At 41.8% G+C, this 15872-nt stretch overlaps 1 protein-coding gene across 1 annotated transcript; it reads left to right on the top strand.

Moving 5' to 3' along the window:
* The first annotated feature begins 7518 nt into the window (after positions 1-7518).
* sox18 (SRY-box transcription factor 18) lies at positions 7519-14698 on the top strand. Its single transcript, XM_071477481.1, has 2 exons — positions 7519-8355; positions 10348-14698. The coding sequence occupies exons 1-2, from the start codon at positions 7959-7961 to the stop codon at positions 11754-11756; spliced, it is 1806 nt and encodes a 601-aa protein (XP_071333582.1). The 5' UTR covers positions 7519-7958; the 3' UTR covers positions 11757-14698.
* The last annotated feature ends 1174 nt before the right edge of the window (positions 14699-15872 follow it).

The raw sequence follows: 15872 nt of genomic DNA, 5'->3' as shown, positions 1-15872 counted from the left end.
AAGATTTTAAAATATATATATATGTATCTGAATACTTCTGTCAAGGAGGCAGAGTGTGTGTGTTTGGGGTGGGGGTGGGGGGGGGGCGGAGAGGGAGAGAGAGCAATAGCGTGAGAGTCACTTAAAGAAAAAGAGAAAATGACAGGGGCGGTGAGAGAAAGAAGACAACGGGACACAAGTGATGAGAGACAAAAACAAGTGTTCGACTAGAGAACAGAGGCGCTGTGTTCAGTGGGAAAGGTCGTATATTGTCCTGCGGTGCTGCAGTGCATTAATTACAGGATAAGAAATGATAAGCTCTGCTGCTGGGCTATGAATAGACAGGCAGAGAGACAGACAGATAGCTGACAGTGCAACCGGATGCTGACTGTCTCTGGGTTAGTTGCAGTTTAAGATCAAGATAGAAAGAGAGCTGGTGTTCTTGTGTTAGGCGTTCAGCCCGACGTCCTCAGAGACTGTGAGCAGGTAGAAACACATTCAATGTCTTTCTTGCCTCAAGAAAAAATTGACTGAACCAACCTATGGTAATTATTAGACCATAGATGTTATTCAAATAAAAGGAGTAAGAGAGGTGTAAAAACTAAATCACCTAGTTTGACGTGTTATTTCACGTCAACAATGTTCTTTAAATTGATATATAGATCAGTGATGACGGAAACAAGGCCAAGAGTTTGAGTCTGAATTCCAATCTACAGTGGTAAGTTCAAGCAGTTCACCTTTATTATAAGGTGTGTTGTAGTGTGAGGGATGGAGTCAGTAGACAGGCAGGGGTCAGTAACAGGCTGACAGGTGGAAACCAGCTGGAGTCCAATAACATGCAGGGAAAAGGCTGAGGAGCTACCTGTGGATGGCATGATTGGCAATGTGGGAAGGAGCAGGTGAAAATCTATCAGGGAGTGGGGAACAGGTGACTGGAAAGATGGGATGTGATGGGGTTACTAAAGGGCAGGTGGGAGTGGCAGGGTCTGAAATATCAAGACAGTTATTGTAAGTGGGAAAGACAAGTTAGCATTTTCACCATCTTAGGTTAGCATTTTAGCATGCTAACATGCTATTTAGCACCATTCACAAAGCACTGCTGAGAGTGATGGGACTGTCATTAATTCTGTAGGTGTTTGGTCATAAATCAAAGTATTGGACAAATTAAAATTGAACTAAGAATAGTGCAAGAGGAAATATAAACAACAACTTCACCCTCCGCACCAAATTTCACGGCAATCAATGCAATAGTTGTTAACATCCCTCTCAAAACCACAAATGTCAACCCAGTCTTTTGCTTTAAATGGACTAAATTTGCATCATTTTCATACTCAGTCAGATCAAATCCAGATCACATTCCATCTCTTAAGATGGGCAATTAAGTTTTTTCTGAGTCTGATTAGTCAGTCAGTGACCCCTTATACCCCGCATGGATCTGCACCATCTGCCAATGGTTCATTTCTCCACTTATTTATTCAGGTTTTTCCATATAATTGTTGCCTGAGTGTATTTTTAATAGCGATATCTGCTCTGACAGCTCAAGGTTAAATGCCGTGAGGTAAATATTCTCTTCAAATGCAAATCTGACAGATAAATACAAGACTTTCGATGCTCTCGAAGAGCTTAATTCTTACAAATAAAGAAAATGAGACAACGAGACAGTCTTAAGAAGTATTTGTTCCAGCTGTGGAGAGCCTGAGCAACAGATGTTTTCATATTGTTACTGTGTCTCCAAAAGGGAAAAATAAAACATTTATTATCAGCCTTTGCAGCTGTTTGGAAAAACAGTCTCATTTTCACACATAGGCTGATATTTATGAAATTATTCAATCAGAGTTTGGATTGACTTCCAGACACTCCAGGACCCTGAAACCAACCCAGCATGTGAAGCTTCGTATAAACCTCCAGTTCAAGGGGAACATTTGGAAAAAAATGGTTAATTTTCTCAATCACACCCAAGCATTTTTGAATCATAAAACATCACACATAAACACATAAATGACCATGGCGACATCTAAGACAAGAAAAATACCAAAACAACCAAGACTCATTTTCTCATTGGGCAGCACCTTTTGAATTGTACAGTGGGTTTTGAATGGGTTTCATGGGATTGTGAAACTCGTCGTGGAGCCCACTCAGCATGCCAAGACTTGAAGAGAAAAAAGGATAATTACCAAAAAACACAATATAACAAGATGTATTCGTGCAGAGTCAGCAGGTTGCAACATTCAACACTCAAAATAAAATGACCAGAGCTTTCAAAAATAAACTTTATGTAGTTTAATGATGTCGCTGTGTCCATGATGTAGGTCCTCCGCTGTCATCAACACACCCAAAAGACCGTCTCTGTACTTTTTCCAGTGTTTGCAACCTAATCCTAGCTGACAGTGGGTGAGGGTGGGGTACACCCTGGACAGGTCGCCAGTCTACCACAGCGCTGACATATAGAGATAAACATTCATAGTAAAGGGCAATTTAGAGTCACCAATTAACCTACCCTGCATGTCTTTGGATTGTGGGAGGAAGCCGGAGAACCTGGAGGAAACTCACACAGGCACAGGGAAGACAGAAAGGTCCCAGCTGGTGGGCGGGTTTGAACCCAGGACCCTCTTGCTGTGAGGCAACAGTGCGGCGCGATTTAAGATGTGATACTTTTTATTCCATAACCATTTTTTTATCCATGCTGAAGCATCCCTAAAGCATGGCTCAAGGAACAACCACTGCAAAGTCCATCTTGGTTGGTTCATCACTTTGGTCCAGACTGGATACCTCAACAACCATTGGATGGATTGCCATGAAATTTGGTGTAGACATTCATGGTTCCCAGAGGATGAATCCTACTGATTTTGGTGATCCCTGACTTTTTCTTTAGTGCCACCATAAGGATGACATTTTCTTTTGTGGAATGTCTCAACAACCATTGGATGGATTGCCATGAAATTTGGTGCTGATCCCTAAACTTTCCATACAGCGCAATTGTGAAGTCAAAAATGTATTTTGCTTTACAAACCAATAATCACAAAAACCAACATTCCCATTAGTGTCAGCTGTGCTTTCTGTTTTGTGCTAAGTCATCTTTTATTTTTTTATTTATTTTCAGCAAATCCTGTCTTACTATCTTTGCCCACAGTTACTGGACATTAATTAAAATAACTGCAAACACCTGCATCATATTTGTTCAGTTACAAAAGTTAATCCACATCTTCAAGCCAATCTCAAGATTTTTTGGAGGCCATTGTATAAGTGCATGTAAAGATACAAACTGACACAAGTATTTTTTGTCTGTATCACTTTAACTCAAAAAGAAAAAATTAATGATCCTGAAAATATTCGTTTTTTTTTTGTTTTTTAATTAAAGTGCTACTTGTTCAGTTCATGAAGGTTTGTAAAGTCCAATTTGTAAAGGTCAAAGGTCATACAAATTATGTGTGTTGTATGCATTTGCGTGTGTCTATAGTTTCTTTTGTGCAGTTTGTGCATTATGCAACTGTGTGTGTGTGTGGGTGTGTGTGTGTGTGTGAGTGTGTGTGTGAGTGGGTGATAGAGGTGGGGGATTCCCGCAGCGATCCGTGTTAACAGTGTGTGTGTGCATGTGTGTGTCTCCCATCCATCATCACACACACTTCCCTCCTTCAGCGCATTCGAAAATAGAACGGTGTGTGAACATGACCTCTCCCACACATAAACACTCACACACACACACACACACACACGCTAGTAAACACACCCATTATGATGCCATTGTGTCTTGGGTTCTTGTCCAGAATGTGGGTGCGTGTTTGTTTGTGTTTGTGTGTGTGTGTATGTGCGTGCAAGGAAATGTGTGTGTGTGTGTGTGTGTCTGTATGTGTGTGTGTGTGTGTGTGTGTGTGTGTGTGTGTGTGTGTGTGTATTATCAGAAGTTGTAAGGAAAAATGTCCCTCTTGCCATGTCCTCCCTTCTCTCTCTCTCTCTCTTTTCTTTCTCGCCACAAAGTCTGGAGTCACTGCCAAATTTCCTTTGTGGCAAAGGTGTGGTGCCACGACACTGTCACACACACACACACACACACACACACACTGTGGATGGGACGTGAAGTGATAATGAACTCTGCGGTGTCCTGATATAAGAACATAACAGACGAGGTGAAGGTGAAGAATGCTGGGATGTCAGGTGATCTATGTTCCTCTGCTGAATCCAACATTTCCTCACTCAGATCACACTGGCTACGTTACCATAATGTGTGAAAGCAAAAATAAATGAACTAATAAAGGAAAGCTGATATTTATACAGATTCAAGGTCCATAGAGAATAAAAACCTGATGGTCTGGCTTTACATGAGGCACAGGTCGAAATGATCTCTTGTGCTATGGTAGTTTCTGACAAGACACCTTGTCACCCCAGTGTAACAGTGTGTGGCTGACAGCGCTGACAGCAGCCTCACGGGAGAGCTGCTCCACAGCGTGTGAGGCAGCTGCTCTGCAGGTGAGCTGAGCTGACACAGGGGAGTGAGTGATATATTTCTCAGACGTGTAGGTGAGCCGTATTGAAGATATCTGCAAGAAAAAGCATGAACCCACAAGCGAGCACATGACAAACTAAAATACCAAAGTTGAACTGAAGTTCGACTCTGAGTCGACCCTGAAAATCCTGACTCAGGATGGCCGTGCTGGAGCTGAAGCTGGAAGGTGACAGTCCAGTTTAGCACAAAGACTGGAAACAATTAGTCTGTTTCCCTCCGTTGTATATCTTTTTGGTTTGAGCCATACAAAAACAGAACCATACAATTAAATATTTGTGGTTTTAGGGAAAAGTTCATACTCACATCTATTTTATCCGTCTGCTGGGCTACAGCGCCGAATGCAGATAGTCGTGGGCACTGGGTTTTATTCTGGTCCCTGTACAGGTACCAGAGCATGATCTTCTTAAAGGTCCGATATTTTACATGTTTTCCAGTTTTTATATCTATAAGAAGATATATTTGTGGTTTTGAGCACATCTCAATGTAATTTTACATCTTCTCTCTCAGGCCTTTCTCTGAAGCTCTCATAACAACAGGTCGGTCAGCCAATCAGGCTCATAGTCTCTCTTATGATTGGCCGACTATTTTCAGAGTGATCTAATAAAAATATATATATATAGTAAATTTCAGGTAAACAATCAGAGAAACCAAATCCTGCAAGGTCGGATAGTTGGTCCAGGTGGGCGGGACTTGGGGTGTGGCTGAGAACGGTGACTGCTTTGATACTTTCTCAGCATTAATATAGAACCTAGACCTGCTTTATAATCAGAAAAGACATGGACATCTAACGCATCTAAACGCAGGGTTCCCAAAACTTCGAACTACTCCTTTAAATGTTTTGCTCCGCTGAGATAGAACAGACTTCAGGAGCTGAAATCGGATCACCTGTTCTTTTTTTTTATTTTAAATGTATTTATTCCTGGTTTGATGCCACTTTTTGTTTTTATATGATTTTACCATATTCAAACTTTTAATTCAGTTGCATGTTTGTCTCATGTTTGTGCTTTTTAATTGCTTTACTTACCCTGAGTGTATGCACAGCTATTGCATGACTCTGTAACTGATACTGATTTTACAATAGTTCCTCTATACAATAAAACAATATAATATGTGCTGACAGATCAGGTGCAGGAGCTATAAGTGGGTGCTTGAGACTCAATTTAAACAATGAAATAAAGATGTAGTAGACACACACACACACACACACACACACACACACACACACACAGGGAGCCTGGGATAGCAGTGGTAAGTGGGAGTTGTTCCTGGTTGGTCGAGCAGGAGGCTCTGAGACGCCACAGCAGTCTCCCCTGGAGCTGGGCGTGGGGAGGAAAGTCAGTGCGTGTGTGTGTGAGTGTGTGTGTGTGAGTGTGTGTGCAGGGGGTAATTATACTGTGGTGGAGGAAGGGGGATGGAGGGTGGGGGGGCATGTCCTTGGCAGACAGACAAACACACCACATATAATATTCATCTTAAAAGAACAGATTCACTTCAGTAGCTGTTAGGAACTCAGGATGTGTAGTAGACACAAAAAGGTTTTTATGTGCTACTAAGATTAAGATATAACAACATTTATTATTTTGTATTACACTAAAACATTTAATCCAATGAGCTGCCAAAATCCCATTAACTTCTCATCATACTCCTTCCTCTGGCATCAGTTTTCCCACAGCTCAGAGCAGCTCATGAATGCAACACTGCCATGTTTCTGATTTCAGAACCTCTGAGCAGCACATGAATGCCTCACGTCTCAATACATTTTCCTTTATGATGAAAAGGTAACTTTCATTAAATACGTGATGTGTGATGTGACGTTTCACGCGACAGGGCGACTCTGTTCGCAACCGCACGGTGGTCAGGTGTGTTAAGTGATGTATGAAAAATCGTCCTGTGTTTTACAAACTCCATCAACTTAATTAACTTTTTTTTTCTCCTTAGTTTATTTAATCTTAAATGATGTCATAAAATTGAAAAAAAAAAACAACGGTCCGACCAACAGTCAAAAGTCAAACATAAACCGCAGAAAAACAGCAAACAGTTCCAACACTTTCAACTGAAAACAAAGACTATTTGCTGATAAATTAATATCAATTATCAAATTGTTGCTGATGAACTTTCTGTCATTTGAAACATTGATTAATCGACCAATCCTGTGTCACAGAGCACTTTAAGTTAAGCTGAGTATCTTTTTTGAGCAACTGCCCCCAACTCCCCTCACTCCCCTCAGTGCCCCCCCCCCCCCCCCCACCCCCCCCACCCCACCCCCCCCTCTCTTTCTCCCCCAATGACTTGTTGTTAAGTTCAGCCACTAATTGCTCTGGTTGGGACTGTGGTCGACTGTGTTACCGCTGTCCTGCCCTCAAATACACACACACACACACACACACACACACCCACACTTAAACACACACACACACTGTGAGCCCGCACTATCACATATAGAAACATACTATGTGTGTCTCATTTGATTGCTATCTATCATAAATGTGTTGCCTCTCATTTTAATGTGTTGTTTCATGCATGTGTATCTGTGCATTGATATATGTGTGCATGTGTGGGTGTGTGGATGCTTCTGTTTGCATGCATGTGTGTCTTGAATGTGTGTATTTGCGTTTGTGTGTGTGTGTGTGTGAGAAGCTCCACTCTCAGTTGGGCAGAAACAATGGAACCTCTCTGATTACATCTCCCTGTACAGGCAGACAGGGTATGTGTGTGTGTGTGTGTGTGTGTGTGTCTGTGTGTGTCTGTGTGTGTGTGTGTGTGTGTGTGTGTGTGTGTGTGTGTGCGCATGCAAAGCTTCAGGGGGGAGGAAAGGGTGGCGGTCGCAGCGAAGGAAAGAGGGAGAGGCAACGTTTGGACCCCCCCACCACACACCCACCCACCCCCACCTCCTCCCTCCCTCCTTTGCCCTGTCTCCCACACACACTCGTTCCTTCCCCTCGCGCCCACCTGGTGTCTCATTGGTTAAATCCCCAGCTATATATTTATCTGATTGGTCAGGGCGGGGTATATATACACAGCGTGGGTTGGTTAAATCTGGCCACAAGTTTCAAAACTTTCAAACAGGGCAGACAGACAGAGAGACAGTGAGTCGGACGGCCTGAGTGACGAAGGGGAATCAAGCTCTGGACAAACCGCTGCACCGCACACTCCAAACAAGAACTGTTGTCTTTTAGAAAAAAAGAGTGAAGAGAAGAAAGAGGCAGAGTCATTGTGGATCGTTTTCAGGGGGAATATCCTGCACCACAACGTGTTTGTTTTCTCTTTCTTTCTCCTCTTCTCCCTCCTCTCAGATCTCGATGCTTTGCTTTGGGATTTGTGCTCCAAATCCATCAAATTCCTCTCTTGATCTTTCTCTTTGTCGCCTGAAACACTTTGAGTTACAAATCTTTTCCAGAACTTTGCAACCCAACAAATTGAGACAGACGTTTGCAGAATTTCACTTGGACTAAAAGTTGAAACCAAGCCCGGTTCTGGAATGAATTTAACCGAGCCCAGCTTGTCTAGGGAGACTCTCCTGCATCCAAGCCGGGTGTCCCTCGGGGGCCCCTGGACTTCCAGAACCCCGAGTCCTGCTTCTGATTCTGAAAGGGGTTTTGAGCAGAGCCTCTCCGGGGACTGCAGTTCTCCCGATGGCCTTGGACCCGGGAGCATGAGGAGAGCAGAACCGAGGATGTCTCTGACGCCCAGTTCAGGGGGACAGAGTCCGGACCTGACCCAGGCAGGAGGTGTGTCGGCCGACGGGAAGGCCGTGGGGGGCGAGCAGAGGATCCGAAGGCCCATGAATGCCTTCATGGTGTGGGCCAAAGATGAGAGGAAGCGACTTGCCCTGCAGAACCCTGACCTGCACAATGCTGTGCTCAGCAAGATGCTCGGTAAGACAACAACCAAAACTTTAGCCTCATCAGTATTTAGAGCATCAAAAAATTCAGCCTGGACTCATGAAATCCTGTTAGAGTTCACTGCTTTGTCAAGGAGACAAATCTGTGAATCACCAGACATTGATCAATTCATTTTTCATGTTTGTTGAAGTATGAAATCTACCACATCAGGGCCGAGCTAAGATCATTGGGTAACGGGGCCCTGAACACTTCAGATCATCTGAATCAACATATGAAACAACACTTTTATCAAGTTACTTTCAAATATGTAACTGATGTCTGACCAGCTTTGCTCAGTGTGACAAACCCCACCCATCTGAGTCATCTATAGTCCCAGAAGCTCCAATAATACTAATATAAACCATGCAGAGCAGCAGATTAGAATTAGCTTTAAAATGTCTGACACACCAAAACACATATTTATGTTTACACAACATGTGTCTTACTCACTTCTATTGACAAAACAGTTAAAAAAATAATGAATCATTTAAATAAGATTTAAATTGACACCATTCCATAATGTTTATATGTAGATTAAATAATTATTTTTTGCTAATTGTGTTCGACGTACAGTTGGTTTATTTTATTATTACAATCAAAGTATTTTGGGAGAGTGAAGCTCATTTGCTGACTTGTTGAATCTGTGAATTTATTCAGATTCACTAAGGTTCCAGTTCTTGAAGTAGTAAACTAACATCTGTAATAAATTATGATCGGCTGAAGAACAATTGGACTGTTTCACATTACAAATTTAAAACAACTTGCAGAGAAGTGAAAATAAAACTTCACCGAGTTTCCTCAATCTCCACATCAAAATTAGCATCAAACACTCAGCAAGATTGAGAGGTGTAAAAAGTTTGTTTTTTAATTTTCCTCACTGACAAAGTGGAAATAAATGTCATTAGAAACCTGTCAAATCTCTCCTGCAGTATAAATCACTTCTCCACTCTCCATCCAGACTCAGTTTTATTATAACATAGAGTCCAACTGACATGAACCTGAGCTGACCACAGCTGCTGTTTCTCCAGTGAGGAAACTACAAACTTTATATAACAAAATATATAATATATAAAGCAGCATGTTGCACTTTTCCCTCTTTGTTATTTCACCACACAATCACACAATGTGTCCTGTTTACACCAAGAATTGCTCAGCTCAGTCACTGTCTGCAGCTTTAGCCGCTCTGTAATACAAACCATAAAGTTTCTGAAGGGACGCATGGCTCCTAAACCATCAGGCTGCTGGTGTCTACAACAAAGGGCAAACCGGGAATATCATCTCTTAATGCAGTTGCTGTGATGTTAAGTACCCACCACTAAATTAAGCTTTGTGGGACGTTCCATCGGCTGAATTATCACCAGTGTTTATTTCAGTGGTTTGAACACACAGACATGTGGAGACACAGTTGAGGCACTGCAGTGAGAGGGCCCATCTTAAATCAGTACTTGAACCAGAGGGGATTGTTCTAACTTTGACAGGGATTCTACTCGAGCTGAAACAATTAGTCAATGAATAGATTAGTTGATCAATAGACAATTTTGATAATCAGTTACTCTGTTATTTTGAAGGAGAGCTGCTGGCATTTCACTGCTTCCTGCTCCTAAAATGTGAATATGAGCAGAGTTTTTTTAATTTGTGTTCTATGAAAGTAAACTGAAGGCCTCCGATTTTGAAGGTTTCAAACTGTTTATTGAACATAAGTATTTTAAATATGTCAGTGTTGCTCTTTAGAAATTTGTAAATTGCATTTTTTCACAACTTTATGATATTTTTCAGGGCAAATAATTACTAATCAATAATTAAAATGATTTGCAGCCATAGAATCTATTGTCTGGTAAGGATGATGATGATGAGGACTTTAATAATGATTGTCAGTGGGATACATAGAGATGCTTGTCCTGTGTACCGTCTTTCTTTGGTCAATAACCTTTGATAATAAATATAATGTTTACTATTTTGTAATTTTGTCTTTGTTGTACCTTTCAGGTCAGTCATGGAAGGCCCTGAGTGCCACCGACAAGCGACCATTTGTGGAGGAAGCAGAGCGACTTCGTGTTCAGCACCTCCAGGATCACCCAAACTACAAGTACAGGCCTCGTCGAAAAAAGACCACCAAAAAACTCAAGCGGGTTGAACCGGGGCTTCTCCTTCACAGCCTGGCCCAGGGTGGTGCACCAGGCCTTGGATTAGGACCTGGCATGAGTCCCTTGGGTGCAGAAAGTGTCTCTGGAGGTTCTGCATACGGACATCCAGGTGCTCACCCTCCTCACCACCATCACCCCCACCACCTGCTGCCCTCACTGGGGCACTTCAGGGACCTCCAGGGCCCAGGACACCCAGAGCTGGAGAGCTATGGCCTGCCCACTCCAGAGATGTCCCCTCTGGACGTTCTGGAAGATGGAGCTGGTGAATCTGTGTTTTTCCCCCAGCACATGCAAGAGGAGGGGGGGATGGGAGGCTGGAGTGGGTACCACCACCACCTTCACCCCCATAACCAACATTACAGCCATCACTACAACAACCACAGTCACCACAACTCCATACACGGCACAGCAACACATGGTCAGGGTTCAGGAATGAGTGTTGGTGCCAGTTTGAGCACCAGTATGAATTCCAGTTTGAGTCCAGGTCGAAGCTCCAGAATTGACTCTAGAATGAGTTCTGTTGAGTCAAATATGACCTCGAGCATGAGCTCCGTCACTTCAGTGCTGGTGAATTCAGTCAACCCCAGGTTAAATCCTGCTCATGCCTCCGGTCACCACATCTCCTTAAGGAGTCCAGTAAAGTGCCCACAGTCTCTATCAACCTCCCCCTCCCCTGTTTCCTTCCCCCAGCCCTCTATCAGCCTCTCTGAACCAATAAAATGCCACCAATCATCCTTGAGTACTGCTCCTGTTAGCTACTTCAGTCAGATGTATGGAAGCGCCGCCCAGAATGCTCCCCATTTCACCCCTTCTCACCTGGGGCAGCTTTCCCCTCCCCCTGAAAGTTCTCCCTCCTCCTGCTCTTCCTCCATCCCCTCGTCAACTTTCCTTCCCCCTGTGCACTTGGACCCTTCAAACCCAGAGTCCTCCGGCCATTTGGGGTCTTCTTCTGCTGAGTTTTGGTCCGAGGTGGACAGGCATGAATTCGACCAGTATGTGAATATTGGAAGGAATCGAGAGGACGCCTTTGGACTTGGTGGGGGCTGTGGGGGAGGGTCCAAAGTCCTGGGTGGCCGCAGTAGCAATAGCATAGGTAGTAACATTAATAACAATGTTAGCAGTATCATTAACAGGGATGTCAGTGGCATAATGAGTGGTGCTAATGGGTGTGATGAAGGGAGCAGCCCTCTTATATCTGCTCTTTCTGATGCCAGCAGTGCTGTCTATTACAGTGCCTGTATCACTGGATAAATACTCCATGATCTCATACCTCCTTTCATACTGCACAGTTTGGTTTGGTTCATCTGAACCATTTGTTATATTATAGGGAGAAAGTATCAGGATTAGTTTTGGCTCATACTTTAAATCAAGTCATTGTCATGTTTGGTTTATCTCTCATAGATTCCCACTGTAATTTAAAATGAATGGTTGCTGGAACTGTGCAGAGCCAAAAGCCACAGTTTTTGAGAAAAAAATTACAAGCTGGAAAACACTTCACTGACAAATAGGGCGCTCTTGTTAAAGGAAAAAATATATATAAGTGCTAATTGCTTATTTTTAGATTGATTGAATTCTTGAACATGACCTCATACTTGGGAAATTCATCTTTGGCTGCATTGTAGGGAAGGATTTAGGGACTTGGGATATCAGTGCTTGTCTTAATTAAAGTGCCTTTGAGCAAGACACAAAGCTCCTACGTGCTCCAGGAGTCTGTTTCCCTGCACTCTAAGCCCTCTGGTGACGGCACATGCTATAGGAAGATTATGATTGCTGTAACTGCACGGTGCCCACTCTGGTCATCAGTAAAAATCCACATCTACAATAAACCTGAATTTCAAGATCATCTCATATTATTATTGAAATTTCATCTCAGAAGTGGACAAAGATTCATCTCCACTGAACTTCATGAAATTCAGATGAATTCATCTCAAATAAATGTAAACATGAAGCACAATGAAGGACAAACTCGAGAGATGAAGAGAGAGAAAAAGACTTGATGGGAGAGACTTGATCCAGCCTCCATGAATCTCTCAGCAGTGTTGTCGGGAAAGCATGGACCCAGACCATACCACTGATGTCTCCCACAAACTATCAGGATGTTTTACATGCAGGGTCGGGTTTTTTTTCTGACCGTGATAATTGCCATCCCCTCTCTATCTCTCAGTCCGTGACAGGGCCTCATGTCAAACTCCATGCCAAAATCTGGAAGGTTTAAGTTGCTATGCTTCTTGGCAAACACAGATATGTGGATGATTAAAAGATCATTCTTTTTAACCAGTGAGCCTCTCTGGTATGACACACATATCACTTTTTTAAACAAAATGTAGTTTTTTAAAGTTTAAAAGTGCAATTTAGTTCTACAAATAACAGAAGATTGAGTTGTACAAGTCGAGCACTATTGGACCAAGTCTTGTGTGGTAGATTATGAAAACATCATCACGTCTAGAGGCTGCATATTTGCAAAGTTAAGCAAAAGCAGCACCATACTCCCAGATATTGGTGAGCACTTTGACCACTCCAGATACAAATGGTTCCCTTCTAGATTTCATTAAAAAATATATGGATAATGGTGCCAGGTCTTTTAATTTTTGGAAACCTTGGTTTGATGTAGCTGTTTACTGTATAAATATAGATGCTACGCCTCTTGGCAGTATGTGAAGGAGAAACTGAGACTATGAAATATTCTCTTTGCACTGGGTTTAATGTCTTAGCTGTATAGAAGGAACACTACTTTTTATGTCTATAATTTGAAATATGTGTTTTACAGAAGGACTTGTGCTTTCATTTCTTGTCTGATAGATTCTTATTTTTCTTAAACAGTTAAACATTTTAAGGACATATAATGATTCGCTTTCTTTGTGAAAGTGAGATGAGAGGTTCAATATCATTTTCATATCTGTGAGTTCACTATGAAGCTGGAGCCTGGAGGTGATTACCCTAGCCTAGCCTAAAAATAGCCTAGCCTAGAGTTCTTAAAAAGCCATGCTTCCATCATCATTTATACTTACTAATTCACTTGTTATATTTAATTCCTTTAATGCATACGACAAACTGAGAATGTGTGCTTTAGTGGAGTTATGTACTGTCATCACTGCTCCTGGCTGCTCTACATCAAGAAAGAATTCCACCAAGTCACTCCATGTAAAACCTCAAATTGTCAGTTTTATTTCTCTCTTTGTGTGGTTTAAATAATTAAGGTGTTAATTTGCGAACTTTGGGTTGCGGTTGGTAGGTTTGTTTTTAAACTTTGGATAGAGCTAGGAAAGCCGTTTCCCTCCACTCTTTATGCTAAGCTAGGCTAATTGCCCCCTGGCCTCCAGCCCCGTACACATCCCACAGATATGACAGTGATGTTAATATTCTCACCTCATTCTGATAGTGAGATAGTGAATAATCATATTTCCCAAAATGTCAAACTATTTGTTTGAAGATGATTCAAGTATAAAGGCATTGGAGCAGTGAGTTTCCACTGGTCTTTTTTTGTGTGTATGTATTATAAAGTTGCCTTTGTAAAGAAGTCTGTAATTGTATTGATCTCTTGTAGATCTCTATGGGTCTTTAGTGGGTTACATTTTACACTTTGCTTCACCAGGGACACCAGAGAGAAACTTTCCCACCCACACCAGGGTTATTTACCTAAATGTCTGGAAATCAAAATGAGAATTTGTGGTTTCGCTTGTGTTGAGAAAAAAAAAAATCAACAGTTGCAGCCACTGTAGAGGCCTCTCTGTATGTGTTTATGTAGCATCTATTCTGTAATAGTTTCGTATACAGTCGGAGAAAAACGCAGAGGTCTCTCCTCAAGGATTTCTCCTGCATCTGTTCTGCATTAGCCGTACAGACAATACTCTTTTTTTGTACATGAAACAGTAGAACAAAAATCGAGTATCTTGTACAGTGAAACCAGTTATATGTACCGCACTGTTCCTTGTGGCAGCAGTAGATTTTTCCAAACATTTCCTCTGGAGGATGGAGCCACAGGGCAGCAGCAGTTCAAGCTTAAAGTATTAAAAAATACTTCTACATCTGCATTTGACATTCTTTTCTGTTGACACCAAACAGAGTCTTGTTTCCATTTTAATTTACTGTGACACACAAAGAACATCAGAGACACAGGCATTTTTGGAGTCGTGCAATAACTCTGGGCTTTTGGTAATAATTATCTGGAAAAAAAAAGGAAAAAAAAAAGAAAACGAAACACCCAAGATTTTTTGGGATTAAAACAAAGGACAGTCATATAACGACAAATTAAAACCAGGATTTTCCCAGAAGTGTCACTGTGATGCTTAAAAATCTGTCTGACAGGGATCATTTTTATATTTCGTAAGTGTAGAAAATAGTTTTGGTTTTGTTTATTTTTGAAAAAAAAGTGTCTTGGCTGTAAATGGATCTGTTCTGTTTTATAAAATAATAATCACAGAATAAACACTTCTGAGGTTGCACTTTGGTGTGTGAGTCTTTAAAGCAACAAATTGACATTACCATTGTATTTATGCTATGCTAAGATTGCCCGATCATAACATCCTATATGATTTATCTCTGCAAACACTTAACTATAGATTATGTCTGTGGTTTAACAACCTTAAATTTCTTTTTTGTTTGTTTGAGTATCATGAATTTGACATTGCTCCTCAAATGACAAAAAAAAGGTCAAACAGTAGTAGGTGTTGGTATGAGCTGAGTCTAGAACACCACCCATTCACATCCGCCTTGCCTTTCACTGTGCCATAGATGTGTCAGACTACTTCCTGTTTGCCATCACGCCTCTTTCCTGTAAACCTGAAGTTTTAACCTCTTGATTGTGGAACAGACCACTGGTGGTTCCACTTTTGAAAAATCCTTTTGTGCAGCTTTAGTGGAGCTTCCAAAGAAACCACATCAGCTGGTGTTTTGGGTTTATGTGCGTAACGTGTTGCACAAGCCTGCCAATATTTTGTCATGTGGTGCCAGAACACAGCCAACCATGCCGACGCTGAGCCAGAAACAACCCAACTCAGGTGGATACCACATCAGATTTCACAAAAAGTGGCTCAAAGTTCATCATATCATTTATCATCATAAGCCTGCTTCAAACAAACTAGGTTGTAGGATGTGTCATCCAATTACAACTAAAGATAAAAGTGTTTATATTTGTTCTGAATGGTCAGACATTCAGTGGAAATCCATTGGGTGGAAATCCAGCTGCTTAAAATCCTTTTTTTTTCTCCTTGTTCACCTCCACACATGTTACTGATCACTGTGTATTATGGTCAAGAATTACAAAATTTTTCGTTTTGGAGATTTACAAAACCCGTCAGACGCCATCCCCCAAATTCCAACACTGGAGTGGGTGTTTCAGATGCTGCTGCACGAATTTGACATTCAAAG

This window comes from Trachinotus anak, unplaced genomic scaffold (genome assembly GCF_046630095.1).
Source record: "Trachinotus anak isolate AG129_WGS33_773 ecotype Australia unplaced genomic scaffold, CSIRO_AGI_Tana_v1 ptg000004l, whole genome shotgun sequence".
NCBI lineage: Eukaryota > Metazoa > Chordata > Actinopteri > Carangiformes > Carangidae > Trachinotus > Trachinotus anak.
This window is presented reverse-complemented; position numbering and strand designations above follow the sequence as displayed.